This window comes from Eumetopias jubatus, unplaced genomic scaffold, assembly GCF_037043125.1.
Source record: "Eumetopias jubatus isolate StellerSeaLion01/CBP00866 unplaced genomic scaffold, mEumJub1_p1.0 scaffold_11, whole genome shotgun sequence".
Taxonomy (NCBI): Eukaryota; Metazoa; Chordata; class Mammalia; order Carnivora; family Otariidae; genus Eumetopias; species Eumetopias jubatus.
Window position 1 is genome coordinate 45,216,715 of NW_028274817.1, and position 22,820 is coordinate 45,239,534.

Genomic DNA, 22,820 nt, shown 5'->3' on the forward strand with positions numbered 1-22,820 from the left:
CCAAATGTAGGAGGCAGATTAAGGAAATGATGATGCAAAGTGACATCTATGAGGATATTTTAATAAGGAAGTACTTGTCTTAACTACAGTAAGATCACAGATTTACTCACTTGCTACACCTCAGACGAGGGAGGGATCCAATTTTTATCTCTAGTAGCTGTCCCTAACTCCCTTATGAGCACTTTCTCCACTGAATGGGGAAGGGGTGGCGGGGAGGGGACCAAGACAGGGAGGGGTTAGAGTTTAATATAGTCCAATCCGATTTTAAAAACTTCATCTGATTAATAGTTGGAGCAATCAATTTAGGCAACTCAGTTCCCTTGGAGTATATATATAATCAGGCTCAAAAATCCTTTCCCTTTCCTTCCTTTCTCCAAGGTGGTGCCTAAATGTTTGGGGAGTGGGGGCGGAGGCCTCTTCTTGCCTCACCAGGCCCTTTGGAAAGTTTCTATCCTCATATTTCCTTCACCTGTGATCTCTTAGTTCTGACCCCAGGCACCTACCCATCCCTTAGTACTCTGAGCCTCCAAGTCACCCAGCCCGGGTAAGTAGGAGCCAGAAATGCTGCCTTAGCTGGTGATGGAAGGAACAAGGAGCCTGTCCTCCAACTACACCTCCCAGATAGGCTCTTCTTCCTAGAGTGATACCCTCTCTCTGCCTTTCCCTGAAATTATAATGGACATAATGTTGGGAGAAAGAAAACCATTTACTGATAAGGGAACATATGTCAGAAAGTATTCTCCAAATATTATATCCATCTTATAATGTAAAGAGGGAAAAGGCAAGATGCAAAATGTGTATACACTATCATCAGAAATTATATAACATGTATATTAAAAAGTCTGGAATTATAGACATCAAATTTTAAAATTACTTTTATTTTTAAACTGTGTGAACAAATGTCATGGCACAGTTGTTTTTCAGCAACCACGACTCAGAACCTGACTTTAAAAATAACGCAAAAAATAATAACTCCACTTTTTGCAAGATGAAGTTATCACTCATCTTTCCCATGAGCTTTGTTCAATCCTTTTGACACCATTGCCTAAGAAACAGTATGCCAACTGGAAGGCAAAACTCAGGGGCGGTTGCAGAGAGCATAGTTCTTCTAGCTCTAGTGGAAAGCACCTGCAAAAATAGGCTATCCATTTTCATTTTCATATTAATTTTAAAGCTAAAATAGTAGAAAGCTGTAGTTACTATTAATGTTGATAAGCCCAGGAAATAGGATACCACGTTTTTGCTTTCTTTTGTAGATCGCTGGGTCACTCTAAAAATCAAGCATTCAAAACCAGTGTTAAGAAGTTGCAACATCAGCAAAATAACAAGGTAAAATAATACTTTCATATGTTGGTTTTGATTATCGAATTTTAAAGAAAATTTAAAACATTTCTAGGTCTGACTCTTGTTTTTTTTTAAAGATTTTATTTATTTGAGAGAGAGAGAATGAGAGATAGAGAACACGAGAAGAAGAGGGTCAGAGGGAGAAGCAGACTCCCCGCTGAGCAGGGAGCCCGATGCGGAACTCGATCCCGGGACTCCAGGATCATGACCTGAGCCGAAGGCAGTTGCTTAACCAACTGAGCCACCCAGGCGCCCCTGACTCTTGTTTTATATAGAGATAAGTGAGAGCACTTTTCCTTTATTTGCCAAGCTTTTTAATTTAGTATTGTAAGGTGGGAGCACTGAATGCATTTCTTGGTGTGAGGAAGACAGAGACAGAAGGCTGGCATTAACTGAAACATATACATAAAACAATAAAAAACAAATGACCCAGGTAGTTTTATTCACTTTTTCTTATAAAAATATACATGCAATTTATCAAATGCATTGCAACAGGTTGCAATTTTCATAATTTATATTCCTGGAACTGAATAATTTTATGCATATTCTTATAAAATATCTTCAGTGATTTCAAATAATGAGCAAAAGCAAAGGTATGTAGAGAAACAGAGGAAACATAACTTGCGAATGAGTAACTTCAAAAATTCCTAAAAGTTCATCCTCAGATGAATGTTCCTTTCAGTGTCCTAGATATCCCTTTCAAATTATTCATCCAACTTATTTTACTAAAATAGTTATCTTACAAAGGGAAATAACTTATCTATATCCAGGTTAAATATAGAAATTTTTAAAAAATAACTTTTGAGAAAATACCTTGGACAGCTTTTAGTCTAAAATAAAAAATTTCAAAAAAATTAGACCATCTTTGATGGTAAAAGTGAGTGATAATCAGCCAGTGCCCACTCTACCTGAAATCTATAGAGTCGGGTGGAAACAAACACCTCGAAGCTTGCACTTGAAACAAGTTACTACCATCAATAGACAGTCAAGGATACCTCAGTATCCAAGCACACCAAAGGCTAATCATAATTTCCTATCTCCGGGTGCACACCGGGAAGAACGTGTGCCATTCTGATTTCCTGAAACAAAGCAAATCAGAAAGACAGAAAAAGTTCAGACTTGAACCACAAAATGACAACAAAACACCAGATCTGATATTAATAAAATGTCTGGGATGAAGCAAACACCAAGTAAATCCTAAAGTCCCAGGTAGAATTAAGGATCACATTTCATCTGAAACAGCAGAATGGAATAATCATTTCTGTTTGCCCTCTCTGCTTTAAGAGATGGTTCAGCCTGAGAATCTAAATGGGTCTAAGAAGAGATGGAATACATTCCGGCTACATTATAGAGTTAGGGATATTTTGGAGGACATCTCCGAACCTTTCAAAGAAGATACCTAAAAGGCAAGCATATTCTTTCAAACACCAGCAGAAGTGACACTGGAATGCAATATGGATTTGACCTCAAGTGGCATTTCTTAAGTTCTTAAAACTATTTCTCTTCCAGATAATCAGGAAAAGAGATTCTGAATTACTGACTGGAGTATATGAAGAATTTAACTATCAAGATTGGGAAGGAAATTAAAAACTAAAAATGTACAGATTATAACTTAATCTGTTTTAAGAGAAATGGTCTGTTTTCTCAAGGAAAATTGTATCCACTGTTAAAAATCTGAAAACACAGGCAGGCATATTCACTGGTCATCAGAATCCAGGCATAGAGTCAACATCGAGAACCAAAACACACAATGTTTCAAATAGAGAAGCATCATGTGCTTGATGACTGGTACATTCTGCAGAAAAAGATGCTTATTATCAAAACCCAAAACACAATCATTGAAACATATTTCAGCTACTCCTGATAGTCTTCCAGCTACCCTTAAAATACTGCTCATAGATCATATACAAGTGCAACTTACTTATTGTTTAGGGGAGGTTGAACAATATATCATGAAGCAAAGCTCTTCATGTGTTACAATGTTCATAAAAGATGACTATTATGCAAGGAGAGGCAGGTCTCTCTGAATCATGGACGTATCCAGTATGTAAACACTGGTGGGGGTATATTTGTTCCACACTTCAATGTCTGTCACACACACACACACACACACACACACACACACACACAAGACCTTCAGTCTTAAGCACACTAATTTTAGAAGAAATTAGTGCTTACACAGTAGATCGTATTGTTGCCAATAACTTCTGAATTGTTCCTTTAAAATAAAAAGGAAGTGGGGTTCACATATACGTACCATGAGAAATCTCTTCTTATGACCACATAAAGCTATGTTAAAGGGGGAGAAAATGATGTTATGCTTTGTCACATAACCAATGCCTGTTTTCCACCACAGATGAACTATGTCTTCCTATAATTTAATAACTACATTGAATACTGCTGGACACTTAACTTTCCTGTATGCACGGGTAGATTGGCATCAAGGTAATCCATTTTAGTCAGTTTTTAATGTGGTACTTAATGAAAAATGATTTCTCTATTTCAAATGTTTCACTATTAATATATTTGCTGCAAAACCTTAATTTCAGTAAAATTAAGCACAATATTCATAGATTTATAATAAAATGGATCTGTTTTACCAGCTATTCCCTGGATTTGCTTTGTGGATTATGATAAATGATTTTAAGCATGATTTTCATGCTACCAAAAGATAGCAAAATATTCAACATTGACAGCAACATTTTAGCAGTAAAACTTCAAGAATAAAAACAAATGTTTCCTAATAATAGACACAATCTTCCCCCCACACACACACACCTGGTTACAAATCCTTGAAAATTCATTCCTGTTGGCCTCAGAAATGCATAGCATTCATCCCGATTCCCACCCCAATCCTCCCCTAAAGTGAGGAACTGTGATATGGGATAAGGACGTCAAACTGCGCTATGTTGATCAAGTGCCACAAAGAACCATGGCAGATGTACCTACTCACTTCCATATCCCTGGAACCCAGAGGAAAACATGCTTGTTAGTAGCATGGCAGGCCGACCAAAATCACATGAAAACAATTTCACCAAGAGAGAAAATGAGGGGCGCCTGGGTGGCTCAGTCGGTTAAGCACCTGCCTTTGTCTCAGGTCATGATCTCAAGGTCCTGGGATCGAGCCCTGGAACAGGCTCCACGCTCAGCAGGGAGCCTGCTTGTCCGTCTCTCCGCCCCCACCCCGCTCCTGCTCTCTCTCTCAAATAAATAAATCATTTAAAAAATTAAAAAGATAAAAAAGAAAGGAAATGAAGATCTGACAATGATCACCTCCTCATAACGTGCCCTCCACCCTCCACATTTCAGTTGTGCTCTAACAAGAGCAGAGGATGTTGTTTTTGATGGGGAAGGAGAAGTAGGTAAACACTCCATCCTCTGTTAGAAAGGTGCCCCTCTGAAGCAAGGGCCTCTCACTCATTGGATCACCCACATTTTGGATTGGTCTTTTTCAACCAGCTAGAAAAGAGCTGTTGACCCACCTGCATCATGGTAGGTTCCAGATGAGGGGCATGAAGTAGCCTACAGAAACTATATTCAAAGTCTCAGCAAGAAGGCCTCTTCTTTGGATCCCCAGTTTTTACATCCTGTGTCATCTTGTAAACAGACTGGTAAGGGCGCCTGGGGAAAGGTAGCCAAAGTTTGGGTTTTCTCTAATCTAGTCAATGTGAGTAGTCGCAGGTCACACACGGTCCTGCTTGTTCCCTGGATGGAAAACCCATAAGAATCTGGGGCCAAAACAAGCATGTTCCAGTCACCTGAGTTCCCTTGCCTTTTCCCCCCAGCCACCCAACACAGGGTTTCCAGCTCTGGTGACTGGATGAAGCTCTGGACCCCAGACTTCTCCAACTTATTCCATCTGAGACATGGGGCAACAAGTGCAACGCTTACAACTGTTTTGTTTATAACACCCTGTAACTGTATTAAAAGCACAAGATGCAAGAGGAAGTTCTACATAGACAGCATTTATTATTTCTATTTCCAGTACATCATTTTAGGAAAGAATCAGATACACATTTTTTTAAGGAAATGAGGAAAAATTAAGTAACAGTTGCAATTAGATGGGTTTTCAAAAGTGAAAAGAAAATGGCCAATTAATAATCCTATTTGAGGTCTGAGGTTGAGATGATGCATAGATACAAATTAGTATTCAAGATTCTCTTTTTAATTGCACATTTTTTCCTGATTATCCTTTAAAAAATTTCTTGAAAAGTATGACAACTAAACTTACTTCATATATTAGGTGAGTGTTGGGGAAGGAAGAATACATTGACTTGAACTGAACTGAATTGTATTCAATGACCTGGTCCTGCCATGGGTAGACTCTACTTCTCAAAGTCTCTCCAACTTGATTCCTCTGTGAGGCTTCTGCACAGAACGTCTCTTTCTTGCTGGCCTTCTCCAGTGTGGCAGTGCCATTTCTACATGCTAAGAACTGGTACACCAGGTCTATCCTGATCCAAGTGTTAAAAACCATAGGTTCTGCTCCTATAGTACATACAATTCATTCTAAAACTCAGCTAAGATCTCGGAGTGCTTTGTCACCTAAAAAGTACCAGTGTTTTTTAACCTGGGGATGTAGAATCTTCAGAGGCAGACCCATTTCTTTCTCTTCCACCACTACTTTTCTCTTTATTTTTACAATTGATCCCCTCAACTTGTCCTTATTCTCATTTTTAGAGATCTTCTGTCCTCCCCTCCCTTGTTAGTTTACTTTTATTTCTTCTCAGAGAAATAAAAACCCTCAATACTTGTTATTTCTGGTAATGATACATACAGAAAACATGTCATGCCTTCTGAAGATGTGGAATGACGAAGGAGCAACTCTTTGTAAATCGACAGGGGGCTACTCAAAATAATTTGCTTGTTTTGATTCTTTTTGTTCCACATGATTGAAGCAAAAGCATTTATACCTCTTTCATGGTCTAGAACTAAATTATTTGACCCCTCTCAATCTTTTACCTCCTCTGTAAAAAAGGAGGTAGATCTACCACTAACATTGTATTAATTGACTGACTGATTCATTCAATAAATATTTATTCTACTTATCCAAGTACTTTTAAGGTACTTCACGTAAAGAAACCAAAGATCTAGCTAGTGGTGAGCTTATCATATATGGCCTTTGTTATGTTGAGGTATGTTCCTTCTATAACTAATTTGTTAATAGTTTTTATCATGAACAGGTGTTGGAATTTGTCAAAGGCTTTTCCTGCTCCTATTGAGTGATCATGTAATTTTTCTTTCATTCTACTAATACGGTGTATCACATTTAATGATTTGCATATGTTGAACCATCCCTGCATCCCAGGGATAAATCCCACTTGATCATGGTGAATTATCCTTTAATGTGCCACTGGAATTCGTTTGCAAGTATTTTATTGATTTTTCTTTTGCATCTATATTCATCAAGGATATTGGCCTGTAGTTTTCTTTTCTAGTAGTGTCCTTTTCTAGTTTTGATATAAAGGTAATGCTGGCCTCGTAAAATGAATTTGAGAATGTTCTTTCCTCTTCAATTTTTTGGAAGAGTTTGAGAAGGATTGTCATTCATTTTTCTATAAATGTTGGGTAAGATTCACCAGTGACGCCATCTGGTCCTGAATTTTTCTTCATTGGGAGTTTTGTTTTGTTTTGTTTTGTTTTATGCTCGTCCAATCTTCTTACGAGTAATTGGTCTCTTCGGAATTTTTATTTCTTCCTGATTCCATCTTAGTAGGTTGTATGTTTCCAAGAATTTTTCCATTTCTTCTGGGTTGTCCAGTTTGTTGGTGTAGCATTGTTCATTCTTTTTTTTTTTTTTTTTTTTTTTAAATTAAGGAGTTGGCTCATGCTATTATGGAACTTGACAAGCCCCAAATCTGCAGGATAGGCCGGCAGGCTGGAGACCTAGGGAAGAGGTGCAGTTCAGTTTTGAAGGTGATTTGCTGGCAGAATTCCCTCTTCCTTCAGGGAGGTCAGTCTTTTCTCTGTTAGGCCTTCAACTGATTGGGTGTGACCCACCCACATAATGAAGAGTGATCTGCTTTGCTCTAAGATTTAAATATTAATCTAATCCCAAACAATCCTCATAGAAATATCCAGAATAATGTTTGACCAAGTATCTGGGTAGCACAGTCTACCTAAGTTGACACACAAAATTAACCATCACAGCTGGGCTCCTGTTACAACTGCAAAATTTCAGACCCTGCCACAGACACTCTCCCCGCTAACCCCCAGAAATCATGCCATCCTCCCACTACATTACTACCTTTCTTTGATGCAGGCTAGGGTGCTAAGATCAGCCAGACACCATTTTTCCCTGCTTTATTTTGGCAGGGGTGTGAGACAGTGTCTAATCTTGTATGATCTAGGGCCAAGGCTTCTGCCCTTGGTTATGGTCACTGAAGGGGTGATGTGTTCACATCCAAGACTGACTTTCTCCAGCACAGGGTTTACAGGGTGGTAGAATCATAAGGAGCAGTGCTTGAAGAGAAATTCTGTGATCATTAAAGAAATGGCAAGTAGGATAAATAGAATCCATATTTAGAAAGATAAGCAGCAGTTATACTCTAGAGCTAGGGGTGGTGTTTCCAGGCAGGAATCCTAGGGATAAGGGCATCAGTTCAGAGCAAGGTCTGGGACAAAGTGTTGGGAACACAGGAAAATACTGGAGTCAGAGAGATTTTTAGGAAAGGCACAGAAGTTAGTTGGAAAAAGTCATCATCAAGGCCACTCCTCCTGGAGTTCCTGCAGCTGCTTCTGGGGTTCCTTCCCCTCAGAGGTTCCTGGGTCCTGATGGGATACGGGGAGGGGTCCACCACCCATCCCCAGTAGCAGCCTTTGGGAGAAGGGCATCTGGTTGGAGGTGTCTGTCCATAAACTTGATGCCTTTGTACCATGGGACCAAGGGAATGGGGAGAATTGGCAGGAGAATGAGTGACTGGAAGTCCATGGCATCTGAGCTAGCTAGGGTAGGAGGCCAAGGATGTGGACACCTAATGATGTAGATGTAATGCTGTAGAGAGAGGCAGTAAGGGGCCATGCAGTGGGTTCCGTGGTCCCTGCCCATGAGGGAACTCAGCTCAGAGGGCCTAATTTGAGCCAGACACTGCAATTGCTCACTAACATGTGAGACTGCCTCTGTTCCTCACAATGCAGGCTCAGTTCCCTGGGTGAGGAGGCTGAGACTTGTCTTTGACCACTGAGGCACTACATGGAATAGCATGGAATTACTCCTTGTGGAATGGCAATTATTCCTTTAGTTCATATTTCTAAGAAATTCACACACCCGCATATGGATTCCTTGTGTAAATGTACATGAGGAACTGAAAAGTGGCAAGTGGTAGGAAATGACTTATGTGAGACCTGCCGATAGAGGCATAATTTGTAAACTGGTGGTACCTCACCTGTGCCATCATTTATAGGGTGGTAATGAGAAACTTGGTACTGCTCTTTTTTAATTTCAAGAATTATGCCCGCCAGGGACGCCTGGGTGTCTCAGTCAGTTAAGCGTCTGCCTTCGGCTCAGGTCATGATCCCCGGTCCTGGGATCGAGTCTTGCGTCGGGCTCCCTGCTCCACGGGGAGCCTGCTTCTCCTTCTGCCTCTGCCTCTCTCTCTCTCTCTCTCTCTCTCTGTCTCTGTCTGTCTGTCTCTCATGAATAAATAAATAAAATCTCTAAAAAAAAAAAAGAGAGAGAGAATTATGCCTGCTTGTGGTCTAAAGTCCAAACATTACAGAAGTGTGGAAAATAAATTGCACAAGTGTCCCTTTCAACTGTTGCCTGCGATTCTGGACTGCCAATTGCTGCTCATTGAGAAAGGTCCCACAGAACCGACCATAATGTGAGATTCCGTGCTATTGTTGTTTGTCTGGAAGTGAAACTAAATGTCTGAACCTCCTCAAGCACATACATGGACACGGAGCACCCTTGTCAGCTCTCTGAGAAATGCACTGGGCAAACCGGCTGGCTCTCCCTCACTCTCAGGTGCTAAAGTGAGAGCCCTCCCAGAGTGCACCTTCAGAGAGGGGGAGGGGGCAGTACAGTGGATGGATGAGAAGACAAATGCAAGCATGGGGAGAGGTGTGAAGGGGCCCATTCACTTGTGTGCAAGTCATAAAACTGTTGACAGTATGCCTTCGAATGCATTCCAATGATTAGGAATAAGAAGTAAATATATGTGAGTCGTCATCGTCCTTCCTTCCACTGCCCTCACTAGCCGGTAGGCAGCCCTTGCAAAGCCCGTATTGTTCCAGGTTACATGCCTCCTTTTGCAGGCCTCCGGGTAGAGCGTCTGACTGAGTCACACCGTTTCCAAAGGCCAATCCCTGGAAGCAATGTGTGTACCTTCTCACCAGAACTTATTGACATACTACCTATGGAGTCAAGCCTGTGTCCCTGCCGGGGACCGCCAGGGTGAATAATGTCGGGGAGGGGACAGGGCCTTTTAGGCCCGGACTCACTGGCTCATGGTTGGGGCAGGAGAAGAGCAATCCAGGACACACAACATACAACGTGCAACATAACTCTTTATTATGAAAATAAACAGCAATCGTGTGTGGGGAAAATACATGGAACAACTGATCCTTCAGGTGGTTATGTTACCTGGCTTGCAAGGTCATTTTGATTTCTTGGTCAGCCAGGCCTCCATCCCCAGTCATGGGCATGGCCTTAGGTTGGACAAAAGAGAAACAATGATGGCGTGGACACCCAAGGCTCCTTTTAGGTGATTTGCTTGAAGGCCTCCTCTGGGATCTTGCCCTCATTCTGGAGGGAAGGAGTTGGGACATCAGAAGACCCAGATCTGGAGTTTCATTCCCAGGCAACCCAGCCTCCGCCTTCTTGGCCTTCCCGAAGGCCCAGAAATGCCCATCTGTAGCCCGCTTAATGACTCCTACACCTCACCTTGAGCATAGTGAAGACCTGGCCAGCTCTGGTGTAGTTCCACTCGTTGTCCTGAAGGCACCTGGAGTGGGAGAACAGGTTATCTCCATTAGTACCACAGTACAGACATGCTGACCACGCGATGCTAAATCTGTGCCACATTTTTGCTGGGATGCATGCACCGGTATGAACGCTATGTGCAATGATGAAGAAAGACCTAGTGAAAATGCCTATCACTGGCATTCATGCCCACTAGAATTCAAAACAGAAAATAAAGCTCTCCAAAAGAACAAGGGAACTTAATATACATTGATAAAGAGAGACGTTCAAGAAAATAAATGGAAAAATTTAAGAGTACAGGTTTCTAATCATTTTTATTGAGATATAATGCACACGCCATTTTATTATTTTTTTATGCACATACCATTTGAAAGTGTGCAGTTCAGTGTTTTCTTAGTATAGTCACAAGATTGCACAACCATCACCATTATCTAATTCCCATGTAATTTTATCGCCTAAAAAACAAAACAAAACGAACAACAACAACAACCAAAAAAAAAAAAAAAAAAAAACCTCCTTAAACATTAGAGATGACTCCCTATTCCTCCCGTTTCCCCAGACCCTGGAAAACACTAATCTGCATTTGGTCCATGTGGATTTGCCTATGCTGGGCATTTCATATAAATGGAATCATACAATATGTGACCTTTTGAGGCTTGCTCCTTTCACTCAGCATGTTTTCAAGGTTCATCCATGGCACGGCATATATCAGAACTGTATTCTTTTTATGACTGAATAATATTCTACCATGTGGACGTACCAGATTTGTTTATCCATTCATCAGCTAAAGGACATTTGGGTTGTTTCCACTTTTTGGCTATTATGAACAATGCTGCTATGAACATTCCTGTACAAGTTTTAGAGTGAACATATGTTTTCCTTAGATACTTGGGCGTGGAATTACGGGGTCATAGGGTAACTCCATGTTTAACATTTTGGGGAACTGCCAAAATGTTTTCCCCAACCACTGTTCCATTTTATATTCTCATCAATAATACATAAGAACTCCAGTTGCTCCACGTCTGCACCAACACTTGTTATCATTCATTTTATTGATTAAAGCCATCCCAGGGGGTGTGAAGTAGTAACTCATTGTGGGTTTAATCTGCATTTCCTTAATGACTAATGGTGCTGAGAAGTTTTAAATGTGCTCCTTGGTCCCTTGTATATCTTCTTTGGAGAAATGTCTATTCAGAGCCCCCTTCCGCTTTTTAAAATGGGGTTGTTTGTCCTTTTGCTGTTGAGCTGCAAGGGTTCTTCATATATTCTTGTCAGGTATGTGATGTGCAAATATTTTCTCCCATCCCTTTGGCGGGATTTTCACTCTTTTGATAGTGTCCGTTGGTGCATAACAGCTTTTAATTTTGATGAAGCCCAATTTATCTGTTTTTCTTCGGTTGTTTGTGCTTTTGGTGTCATATATAAGGAACACTTGCCTAATTAATGAAAACTTACACCTGTTTTCTTCTAAGATCTTTATAGTTTTCGCTCTTAACCTTTAGGTCTTTGATCCATTTATAGTCTACGTGTGTACATGATGTGAATCTGGGGTCAAAATTCATTGTTTTGCATGTGGATATCCTGTTGTCCCAGTACCACTTGCTGAAAAGACTATTTCTTTTCCCAACAGATTTTTCTCAGCACTCTCATTGACAATCAATTGACCATAATTGTGAGGGTTTATTTGTGGACTCTCAGTTCTACTCCATTGATTCATGCACTGTCCACAAGCCAGCACCACACAGTCCTGATTACTGTACCTCTGTAGCAAGTTTTGAGATTAGGGAGTGTGAGTCCTCTAACTTTGTCCTTTTCTTTTGAGATAGTTTTGGTGCACTTACATATGAAGTTTGGGATAACCTTGTCAATTTTTGCAGAGAAGGATTTTGACAGGGATCGTGTTGAATCTGTAGATTGCTCTAGGTATTACTGCCATCTTAACAATATTAAGCCGTTTAGCAATATTCCAACCCCTGGAAATGGGATGTCTTTCCATTTATTTAATTTTTTTCGACAACGTTGTATGGATTTCAGAGTATAAGATTTGTGCTTCTTTTGTTACATTTGTTTCCAAATATTTCACTACTTTGATGTTATTGTAAATGGGCTTGTTGTCTTAATTTCATTTTGGGACTGCTCATTGCAAGTACATAGAAATGCAAATGAGTTTTGTATATTGGTCGTTTATCCTGTAACCCTGCTGAGTTTATTAGTTCTAGTAGCTTTTTGGTGGGTTCTCTCAGATTTTCTATATATAAGACAATGTCATCGAGCATTATACTATTTTTTAAATCCTTCACATATATAATAGTATGATACCTTTTCCATGGGCCCACTTTCTTTCCTCTTTTTTTTTTTTTGGAAGCAAACTGTCCAAAATGTTATTTTTCCAAATTTCCTGTGAGTTTCTTTGATTCACGCTCCCCCACCCAAGTCGCTGTCCCAGCTCACCCTTCTTCCCATGTACACCCAGCACTCACTTCTGAGACCACTCGAGTTTCATCCCAGACTGAGTGGAGAAAGCATGCACCATTTTCTGCTGCTCCTGGGAGAGGGTGGGCACGGAGCTGGGGGTCAGTGTAGGCTCTTGGTTGGAGAATGCACTCTGAGTCTCAGTGGGGGTGGCATCTCTCACAAACAGCTCATCATTCACGATGCATAGACTGAAGGGAAAATGGGCCCTCCGACAAGTGGATGAATGTACAACTCCACATCCCCAACAATGATCCTGCTCCCACTCCCACTCAGCAACCAGATTCCTTCCATACCTCTACTGTGCCTGCCCCCCCGCCCCCAGATTCCCTGGCTGGTGCCTCCACCCCTCCCACAGAGCCCACCTGTGCAGAGACTGTCTACCAGCCTCACTAGATGTGTACTTAACCTGCAACCCAGGGATGATTTTACACCCGCATTTATCCCTTACAACAGCTCAAGGGAATGGACAGTCTAATCCCCATTTTCCAAGGAAGACAATGAGTCACAGAGAGGTCATGTGACTTAGCCAAGATCACACACACTCAGTTGAGTGCTGGGGTCAAGAAGAGAACCCGGTGCTCTAACTCCAGAGCCCACGTTCTAAACCACCAGACCGGACCGCTCCGTGGATCTACCTGTTGGCTTCCCACAATACTGAGAAAACCAAGATGTCTTCGCCACCACGTTCCCACACCCCTGAGCCCAGGCTGGGACGAGCATTCCCACCTACAACGTAGCACTCACCTGGAATTGCTGGCAGGGGTAGCGATGAAGGTCCGGGTGAAGGCACGAACAGAGCCCTGAGACTTTCCCTCCACTTTAACAACGAACAACAATACCCCATTAGAGTTGCACATGCTTCACATGCCCAACACGGTGTTCCCAGTCAGGGTCTGACTTTGATACTCATGCCGAAGGGGACAATTGTTCACTGGGAGTCGGGGTGTCTGGTATGGGGATGGCAACGGTAGAAACAAAAGGCTCCCAGTGACAAGGCCTCTACTATGTGACAGGTGGTGTGACAACCACTTCACAAGTTCATTTGATTCATTTTTCACAGCTGCCCGAGAGGTGGGTGTTAGTAGCCCCATTTTGCAAACGAGGAAACTTAGAGGTTAAGTAACCACCCCAGGTAGTTGTCAGAATAAGGATTTGGGATGACAGCCATGAAACTCATTAGGGAAACAGACTGTGTCCCTAATGCCCAAGCTGTGTGGGGCAGACAGGCATAGAGCCGGTTCAGACCAGGATGGTTTGGGGACAGAGTGGAGGCAGGAGAACACAGCCGGAATAGGAAGAGAGGGAAAGGGATCAGGGAAGCTGGGACAGTTCTGAGAGGGAGCTCAGCCAGTGGGGAGGGAGCAGTGGGGCGTCTGGGGAGGGGCCCAATGCACGCTCACCTTCCTTGAACACCCCGTTAACAGAGAAGCAGAGCACCTTCTCCTGAAAGGGAAGGGCCCAGGTGCTAAGCCACCTAAACTTCCTACCCACCCGTGGCTTTCTGGAGCTGCCCTTGGGAGGAAGCACGTGCTCACCGTCTGGAACCACATGTCCACCAAGAAGGAGCTGAGGTCATGCTGTGTTTTGGGCAGCACACAGAGGGAGCCCACGATGTTATGTTTTGTATGCTTCAGCGGCTGAACACACAGGGCTATGCGGGGAGGAGAAGCAAGCGAAGGTTGGGAGTTGCCACACCCTGGGCCCTATAATTACCCCTGCACACCCCCTTTCCCTGCCCAGTCTTCCCCATCACACACGCACAGGGTTCCTTGGGCTTCTTCATATTCCTGCTTTCCTTGAAGTACTCGCACAAGCTGCTTCTAGCAGAGAAAGAGGAACAGGAGGTGGCGGTCTGGCCAGTGTGGGTATTTCCAGGAGCTTCCCTGTGTCCACTGGGGAGCCACAGGGCCCAAGAGCAGAGTTGGATCTTTGCTACTCACAGGGCTGGGTCCTCGGGGCTGGAGGGAATGGCCAGGGAGAAGCAGGCCTCTTCATGGTAGGCATCGAGGAGACCCCGACGGTCTCCAGAATCGTAGATCAAATAGTACCTGTGGGAGAGCAATGAGGACCGTCTATCTCTGTGGTCTGGACCCCAAATGAGATTTCAAGACCCAGTCGGCAGTCCTGAGCTTGGGTGGCCTCACCCATCCCAGCCAACCCCTTCCCCAGATTCCCAGGAGTACTTACTGCTGCAGGAATTGCAGGACTAGACTCTTCAGGGCATCAGATCCTTTGTAGCTTTCCTGGAACCAAAAGACATTTGAGACTATGTGGCTGATAAAGCCTCCCTTGTAATAGCCCAAATGCTGTTTGATCAATTTTCCCTCACCTTGCAGGGCTTTATCAAGCAGGGTGTGTCAGTATCAGTGATAACTGGTGGTGATAACTCCTGGCCATCCTGGAGAAGGGAAGAAGAAGTCGGCAGTGGAGACCAGGGAGGTGGCCCTGGATGCTCAGGGGAAAAGATGAGCCCGAGAGAGGGTGAGGGTCAGAGGTTAGGTAGGAAAGGGCACTGGAAATTACATGGGCAAGATTACAGAGGGTGTCTTCATCATGACATCTTGAAAGTATCTACTATTATATGCAACTTGTGTGTGTGTGTGTGTGTGTTGTGTGTATGTGTGTGTGTGTGTGTGTGTGTGTGTGTGTGTGTGCATTTTTCCAGAGAACATATTCATGTCTTTTTCGGGAGTCCTGGTCTCCTAAAATGGATAAATGTCTGAGGGAAACCTGGAATCTAGGCAAGACCCAAAGGGCTTGAGGGCAGGTGTGGTGGTGATCAATGTTAGTAAGAGACAGTGATGAATGTAGTCACTTACCAGGCGTAACAACTTAGGAAAACAATCCTTGATGGCACTATCCAAAACCCAAAATAGAAAGAAGTGACTGTTAGGTCAGGGTTGCGAAGCCTCCCTCCTACCCTTTCCCTCCCTTCCCTCCCTCTCCTTTCCACTGGGTAGCTCCACCGCCCCCCACCCCCGCCCGGGACTGCCCTGACGCCCTTCTACAGTGCCACAAGATGCAACATTTGGAATCCAGGCTCCAGGGCTGCCTCCCCCTCTCTGCCTCCCTTCCTTCCTCCAAGTCCCCACTGAAGACTCCAGAGAGAAGAGGGACTGGGGTGGGAGCCCAGCACTCTGCTACCTCATTAGGGGTCCGGCATGCTGCAGGACCATGATACCCCCCCAGGGATGGCCCAGGATGCTAGGGCAGGGAGGTGAGTGAGGCAAGGCCCAGGAGGCAGGGATGGAGAGGGAGGCGGATGAAGGCAGAAGAGGGAGTGAAGGTAGGAGGGGAGAGGTGGGAGAGACATAGGGGAACCAGAGACAAAGGAGGAAAGAAGGCAAAGCAAAAGGAAGGGAAAGAAGCTCTACCATGGTGGTGGGGATCAGGAGGAAGAGAGAAGAAGGGGTAAATGGCTCCCTGGCTGCAGTCCTTTCCTTCGTCTGCCCTAACTGGCCCTGGCACCCAAGGTAAGAATGGAAAACATGCAGGTGTTGGGCTGGGGGCCCATCGCATGCTGGCTGAAACTTTGTCACCCGTGTGAACTCAGTCTGAGCCGGGCATGGGAAATGAGGCAACCACGGGGGCAGGAGACCTTCCCCAGAGGGAGTAGAGGGTCAAGCCCCAGGTCAGCATGGGGCTGAGGGTCTGTGGCCCCCTCTTATGATCACCGCCTTCCCTCCTGATGGCCCCTGGGCACCTGTTCCTGTCTCAGTCGGTTCCTTGCCTGAGCAATCATACCTGTGCTGGACTACCCAGGGCTCCTCTGAAGGACCAGTCAGGATGCTGTGACGTGCGGAGGGAGGGGAGGGGTCCGTGCCTCTGAGAGGCCTGTCCTCCTGTCCTCTCAAGCACCTCTGCCACCTGCCTCCATTCCTGCCTCAGGAAGCCCTCTGCTCACTGGCAGCCACCCATTCCTAGCCCCTTGACTCAGGGAACCCTGGTTTCTCCCAAGGAGGGCCTTGCCCTTGGCATTGGGTCAGAGGAATGGCTGTCATGATGGCAGGCCCCCAGGACCCTGGCCCTCAGCATGGGGCAGGAAAGCCACCATGGCAGCCTGAGATGAGAGAGGGCAACCCTTTTGGGGCAAGGGCAGGAGGTCCCCTCTCAGAACAAGGGAAGAGAATGTCCATCTCAGCAGGGAGTGGGAAAGCCTGTCTCAGCATGAGGCCCTGGGCTGGAGGACCCTTCTCAGTCCAGGGCACAAGCATCTGGCTCAAGGCTGGTCACTCCTGGTCCCGGGGAGGAGGAGGAGCCCTGCTTTCCTGGAGCACACTCTTGCAGGGCATGCTGAAGAACACTGAATGCAGAGAGGTGGAAACAGACCCCAGACCAGGAGAACAAGGTGAACAGTCAGAGGAAGGAAACTCCTTATAGGTGAGGGACACGGAGAGAGGAGAAGCTGGGGCCTATGGCCATTCTGGAGGACCAGGGTTGCAGCTTCCTGCACACATGCATCCTCAGGGACACAGTTCAGGCTGCCGGGACCAAAGGTTCCCAGGACGTGTGAGAGGTGTTCACACTGACCTTATGTAGGTGGGCTGGTCTGGAAAGGTGTCACACAAGGGGTTCCCTTCTAGCCAAAGCTCTTCAAGATCCAGCCCTTTCATCTTGTTTAACTCCCACACCAAGTTCAGCTGAGCAATATGGGGAAGAAAGTGGAAAGGAGTCCCAGGGAAAGAGAGACACACAGGCCCCTGCGCCCCCAGCCCCCACGTTTCCACACAGGTACCTTCTCCTGCCTCCTGTCATCACTCTGATGAGCACTACCACCCACCGTCAACCCCAACTTTGATCTGGCTCCCTCTTCTCACCTCATTTTTGGAGAGGTTCAGGATCCTGACTGTGGGGACCATCTGTATAATGTCAGACAGGCCATCCAGCCCGTACAGTTTGTTGTTGCTCAAGTTCAAGGACAAGAGCTGTTGGTGAAGAAGAGTTAGAGTGACAGTTACTATCTAGGGCCTCAGAGACAAATCTCTCCTCCACCCCATGAGTTCCACCCCCTACCATCAATAACAGCACTGGGCCTAAGGCCTCACCTCGGGATGATTCTCTTCAATGATCTGCAAGGTGGCAGCCATGCAGTTTCTTCGATTCAGGATCATATCTATATCATGGCCCACCAAGTCTTCAGGAAGCCGAGAGGAGGCAATCAGAAGGCTGAGAGGGGTCCAGGGCCAGCACCAACCCCTCCCCACATCACCATCCCTCAGTCTCCCTCCCAGGCAGATCCCTGTGCCCTCACCTGCCCTAGAATTACTGCTGTCAAGGGTACCTGGGTCAAAGCGGAGACTCTGGAGGTCAAGAGCTTGCTGGGAGACGTCATAGCGTTTGTTTATGGTCAGCTGCAGAGACAGATGGAGAAAGCCACTGGGAGGCTCTGGTGGGGATAGGGAAATCCGGGGCTGGAGGAAGAAGAGGTGGGTCTGGGTGTGGGCACACAATGGACCCTGAGTCTGCATTACCTTTAGCTGCTCCATTTCTTCTGGCTCCAACTTATACCGCACAGAGTAGGGTACAGTAGAAGGATTGACAAAGATAGATATCTGCAGGAAAGAGACGTGGGGTCAGCACCAAGAACTTTCATCCCAAAGAAGACGACCAGCCCCTGCCCTGTCCTCCTGCCCCGGGACTAGGTAGAGGTAATGCCCTCAACACACACCTTTCGGTTCTTCTCATCCCAAATCTTGTAGCTGACATCCTTCAATGCGGAGGCAGTGCCAGCATCCTGGACAAAGAACCGAGCCTGGTTTTTCACGTAGTGAAACTGCAGGAGGGGGAGGCAGCAATAATTTTGGAGGAGAGAGTCTTCCTGCTCAGTGGGCTCCCCCCCCCCCGCCCCCACTTCCCTGTGCCCACTCATCTGGCTTCACCATCCTCTCTTACATCCACTGGAGTGAAGGGGACACTGCAATGGCTCTGGATTGAATTCATTAGCCATGTCTTATCATACTTTCTCCCATAGGGAATCTAAGGGTGAAGAGAAGGGATGGGAGTGAGGAGAGACAACATAGAATTAAAGAGGGAAAACAGACCCAACAGCCATCTTGGCTGACCTTCTACTGAGCTGTACAGGGCTTCGAAAGAAGGGACCACTGGCATTATTTCTTATTTTTTTTGTGCCAAACGTGGATTCCCTAGACCCTCCCCATTGGAAAGATCTCCTCCAAATAATTGACATAAGGATGTTTAATGTGGTCTTCCTTTCTATAAGGTTCCAGGATATTCTATCTAATGCAGACCCTGCCAAGACACTCACGGTGATCTTGAACCAGCTCCCTGGGGTTCCATCTTGTGTGTTCTCCCCCATTTCTCTCCTCAGAGTTTTTCTCTCTCTCCACACAGTAATATGGATATGGCCCTCCTTTTGCCTTTTCACTCTCCTCTTGTCACGCCGGGTGCTATAGGGAGTGCTGTGGAGGGGAAGTGGAGAGGAGGAGGGTCGCCATAAATGCTACAAAAGTCTTCTTCTATACACCCTCACCTCTCTGTCACCAGGACAACAATTGGGATTGCTTAGCCATCATTCCACTTCCGGCATTCTTCAGTTTTCCAGTGAAGGAAAAGAAGACCAGGGAGAGTGAAAGAGTCGCCTAGTCCCAGGGGCTGCTGCATGCAAACCAGTCTGCCTGGTCACTGACTGTCTTACTTGGGGGTCCTCCTGGACATCTCCCCTCAGCACATTTCCATCATCCTCCTGGAGGTGTGAAGGCTGAGGCTCATATCCACCACGTTCATAACGAGGGTTCCTCTTGCCAAAATTACCTCGGAAAGAACTCCAAACTCTCTTTCTTCCTTGAGGTGAGCTACCACCATCGTTGTATTCTCAAAAAGGGGAACAAATATACAAGTTTACAGACACACCAGTGGTCCACTTACCGTGCACCACATCTTAGGCTAACACCATGGTAGGGCAAGCAAAGTGTCAACCTGCCCTAAGGGTCCAATCTCCCAAACCCTGGAAAGGAAACTCCTCTGCTTGTCCAGATAGGAGGGCCTTATTTGACAGATGGCACTATCAGGGTAGGAATCTTGGGGGAGGAGGAGGAGGAGGAGGAGGAGGGAGGAGGAGGAGGAGGAGGAGGAGGAGGAGGAGGAGGAGAAAACTGTATTGAACCTTTTAAAGAAGGAAGCAGATTTATAAAAACAAAAACAGAACAAAGCAGAACAAGAGATGTGTGCCTCCATGGATTAGACTGGAAACCAGCCATAGACCGCGAAGACTTCTGAATTGTACCTTCTCTCAGGCCTGTCTCAAAACCACACCAGTACCAGGGAGGCAATCTCTCTCATGCTTCCCAGATACAATCAGCCACCAAACTGATCCCACTAACAATCAGCAAGCTGTACTTCCTTTGCTGGTGTAGTTCAAGCTTTAATGTCAGGTGGGACTGATGTAACAGCCTCCTAAGCTGTCCCCCTCCCTCCAGCCTTGCGGTCAACAATACTCAGTTTGAAATATCCAGAGTGAGCTTTCTTTTTGCCCCGCCTGAAATGCCTTTCAGCTGAGGGGACAACTCTTGCTAACCTCGGCTCCTCTATAACGAGGATCTGAATGACAAACCGGGATGATATGTCAACTAGCATTTCCAAGTGTGTAGGAATTCCTCCTTTTTCGTTCTATTATTGATTTCTAACATGGGTCCATTAGGGTCAGAGAACGTGCTCCGTGTGATTTAAAATTCGCTGGGGTTTGTTTGATGGTCCAGGAGGTGACCTAGTTTGGTGAATATTAGAAGAAAAACTCGAATATTAAAAGGAGGAATAACGGCCCGTGACCAATGTATGGTGTATGGGGGCTTCAGAGTCACCTTTGAGAACTGACATTACTTCAGAAATAGCGTTGTCAAGGGGGAAGTGTTAAAAGTGAGCCAGCTAACAGCTACGGCATTCCCCAGACCGACCAGGTGAGTTGGGTGCCTAAACAGGGCCAGGGGCCTCCCTCATCAAGGGGATTCAGACAGGAGCGATCTCAAGCATAGCCTTGTTTTGGGAGTCTCACACGAGGGTGGGCATGAGATTAAAAAGCCAGAGAGACCACGCACACACGTGTGTGTGCACACACGCATATCCACTTACTGAGGGGTTGCATCTCGGCACGATCCCTGTCTCACCATCGTTCTGCCAAAATCAAAGGCAACAACAGGAGCATCGGAAATCAGCTGGTGCCTCTCGCCCAGGCTGCCTGGGTCCCCCCTCAGTCTCTACCACAGTATTAACTGATCCTCCCGCTAAGCAACGGTCGTGAGTGTCCTTTATGACATCATGTGTGTTCACATGGTACCTCCTGTGTCGGTTTGGAATTCTGCCTACATCATTGCTATGTCGTTGAGTAGATGGCAATGGCATCCCTGGTATGGTAGGGAAAGAACAGGGTGAGAAGTAAAACACCACTTGCCCAGCAGCAAGCAACATTAGCTCAGTGTTGGGCAGACTCACTAGAGTTCTTTGACCTCCTCACTGAAGTCCGAAAACATCTGTATCCGCGGCCCCCTTTCAGATCATGACTGTTAGGCTCACAGGCGTTAGGTACATGTCCCAGGACTGCTCAGCCAAGTCAGTGGAGGAACAGAAATTGTGTCCTCACCTATTGGTCCGCCTCCACATCCTAAGTGTTCCTCTAGCTAGTGTGCTTATTCTCCTTTAATGGTGGACTTTCAGGTCTCAAGGACAGATTTCTGTGAGCAGACCAGGGATGCTGTTTTGTGAGCTGGAGTTAGTGACTCCTGCTTGGGCGGATCCAGGTGCCTTGGACCAAGTAGAGACACCGGTCTTGAACTAGATGAAGAAATCTGTTTCGATCACAGTGTCTGCAGATCAGGAGTCACTCTGAGCTGGCAGTGTCTGGCATATAATGGGGCCTAATTAGTATTTGTTAAATGAATTGTAGGCAATGTAGATTTGGGATCAACAAAGCCACTTTTGAGAATCCATACATCTCAACCATTTGTACCCACGTCTACTTAATCCAGAAAAAAAATGGGCTGCAGAACTGTTTCATAACCTGCTTGTGAAACTAGCATGTGTTGGATTTGTCTTTGGCAAAATTAGTATTTTTCACTAGCGTACAGTTAGAATTGGAGCTAATTACACCCCTCTTGACTAATGCTAAAACTACGGCTTTTCTGATCTGAGGAAGGGAGGCTTTTGCAAACTGGTGGCAGAAATGAGGAGAGGCTTTCCTTAAATCCAGCAGATAGAGCTTCCTGGGTGTCTGGTATGCGTAGGAAGAATGTTCTGGACCTACATGCTTGTTTGTGGGTGCTCAGCTTTGTGACAGCCACTATCGTACTTGTCTCCAGAGGAAAGCAAGAGTGTGTGCATGCGCATGTGTGTGTGCATGGACACGTGCTAATATTATCTCTTTTACATTTGTATAATTAGATTACGGATACATTATTTCAAATCATGTTGGAAAGTACATTGCCACACAAAACTGGACCCTAATGTACATTTTCATTTCATGCAATATGTGCTATGTGCACCCAATTTTTGCTTCTTGTTTTTAATATGCCCTTTATTTAATTATTATTATTATTATTTTTTACCTCTTGGCATTTTACTATTTGAATTGATTTTTCAAATTTAAAGCATTAGAATTCTCTATACGAGGTATTCCTAATGGCGGAGGCGAAATTACCCAGTGGAGCATGGCTTGGGATTGAGGGCAGTTCCGAGATTTGAGTCTGTGCTCTACAGCTTCCCAGAAGCAGCACATAAGTATTTTAAACTATAAGAGACAAGTTCCTAAGGATATTTACACCAGTGTACTTCTCCACTAACAGTGCGGGAGAGTCTAATTTCCTACAGTATGTTTAACCATTCAAAAGTCATTCTTATGCTTTGACCCAGACGTTTCACTTTTAAAATTTATCACACAAAATATTTTCTGCCAAAATATATACCTATAATTATATGGCTGTGTATTACAGGGTCTTCCCCCCGCCTTTTTTTACTCCATTTTTATTGAGGTATAATTGACATATCGCACTGTGTGTGTTTAAGGAATACAGTATAATGATTCTACTTACATAAATGATTACCACAATTAGTTTAGTTAACGTCCATCATC

General features: G+C 45.0%; 2 protein-coding genes across 2 annotated transcripts in view; one reads left to right on the plus strand and one right to left on the minus strand.

The window, feature by feature from the left end:
- The window catches only part of LOC148163056 (interphotoreceptor matrix proteoglycan 1-like), a 133,950-nt gene extending 131,019 nt beyond the window's left edge, over nt 1-2,931 (plus strand). Inside the window, 2 exon segments of the mRNA XM_088028551.1 lie at nt 1,257-1,329; nt 2,854-2,931. Coding sequence (XP_087884677.1) covers nt 1,257-1,329; nt 2,854-2,931 — 151 coding nt within the window.
- Nucleotides 2,932-10,045: 7,114 nt separating this feature from the next.
- On the minus strand, nt 10,046-20,840 carry LOC114203787 (nuclear RNA export factor 2-like). The gene is made up of 21 exons (XM_088028552.1): nt 20,828-20,840; nt 19,390-19,573; nt 19,008-19,161; nt 18,635-18,718; nt 18,411-18,515; nt 18,214-18,294; nt 18,024-18,093; nt 17,788-17,876; nt 17,560-17,667; nt 17,273-17,382; nt 15,562-15,598; nt 15,072-15,140; nt 14,930-14,985; nt 14,683-14,790; nt 14,504-14,562; nt 14,278-14,393; nt 14,143-14,185; nt 13,487-13,559; nt 12,748-12,930; nt 10,229-10,289; nt 10,046-10,090 (listed from the first exon to the last, which is right to left on the minus strand). The coding sequence occupies exons 1-21, from the start codon at nt 20,838-20,840 to the stop codon at nt 10,046-10,048; spliced, it is 1,848 nt and encodes a 615-aa protein (XP_087884678.1).
- Between the last annotated feature and the right edge of the window lie 1,980 nt (nt 20,841-22,820).

Bases quoted from the DNA above. Each gene is read 5' to 3' on its own strand.
- LOC114203787 (XM_088028552.1), bottom strand. The intron at 15,599-17,272 runs GTCAGTGTGAAC...GGTTTTGGATAG, and splicing joins GACCAGCCCACCTACATAAG to TGCCATCAAGGATTGTTTTC. The intron at 15,141-15,561 runs GTAAGTGACTAC...TCCCTTCTCCAG, and splicing joins TTCCTAAGTTGTTACGCCTG to GATGGCCAGGAGTTATCACC.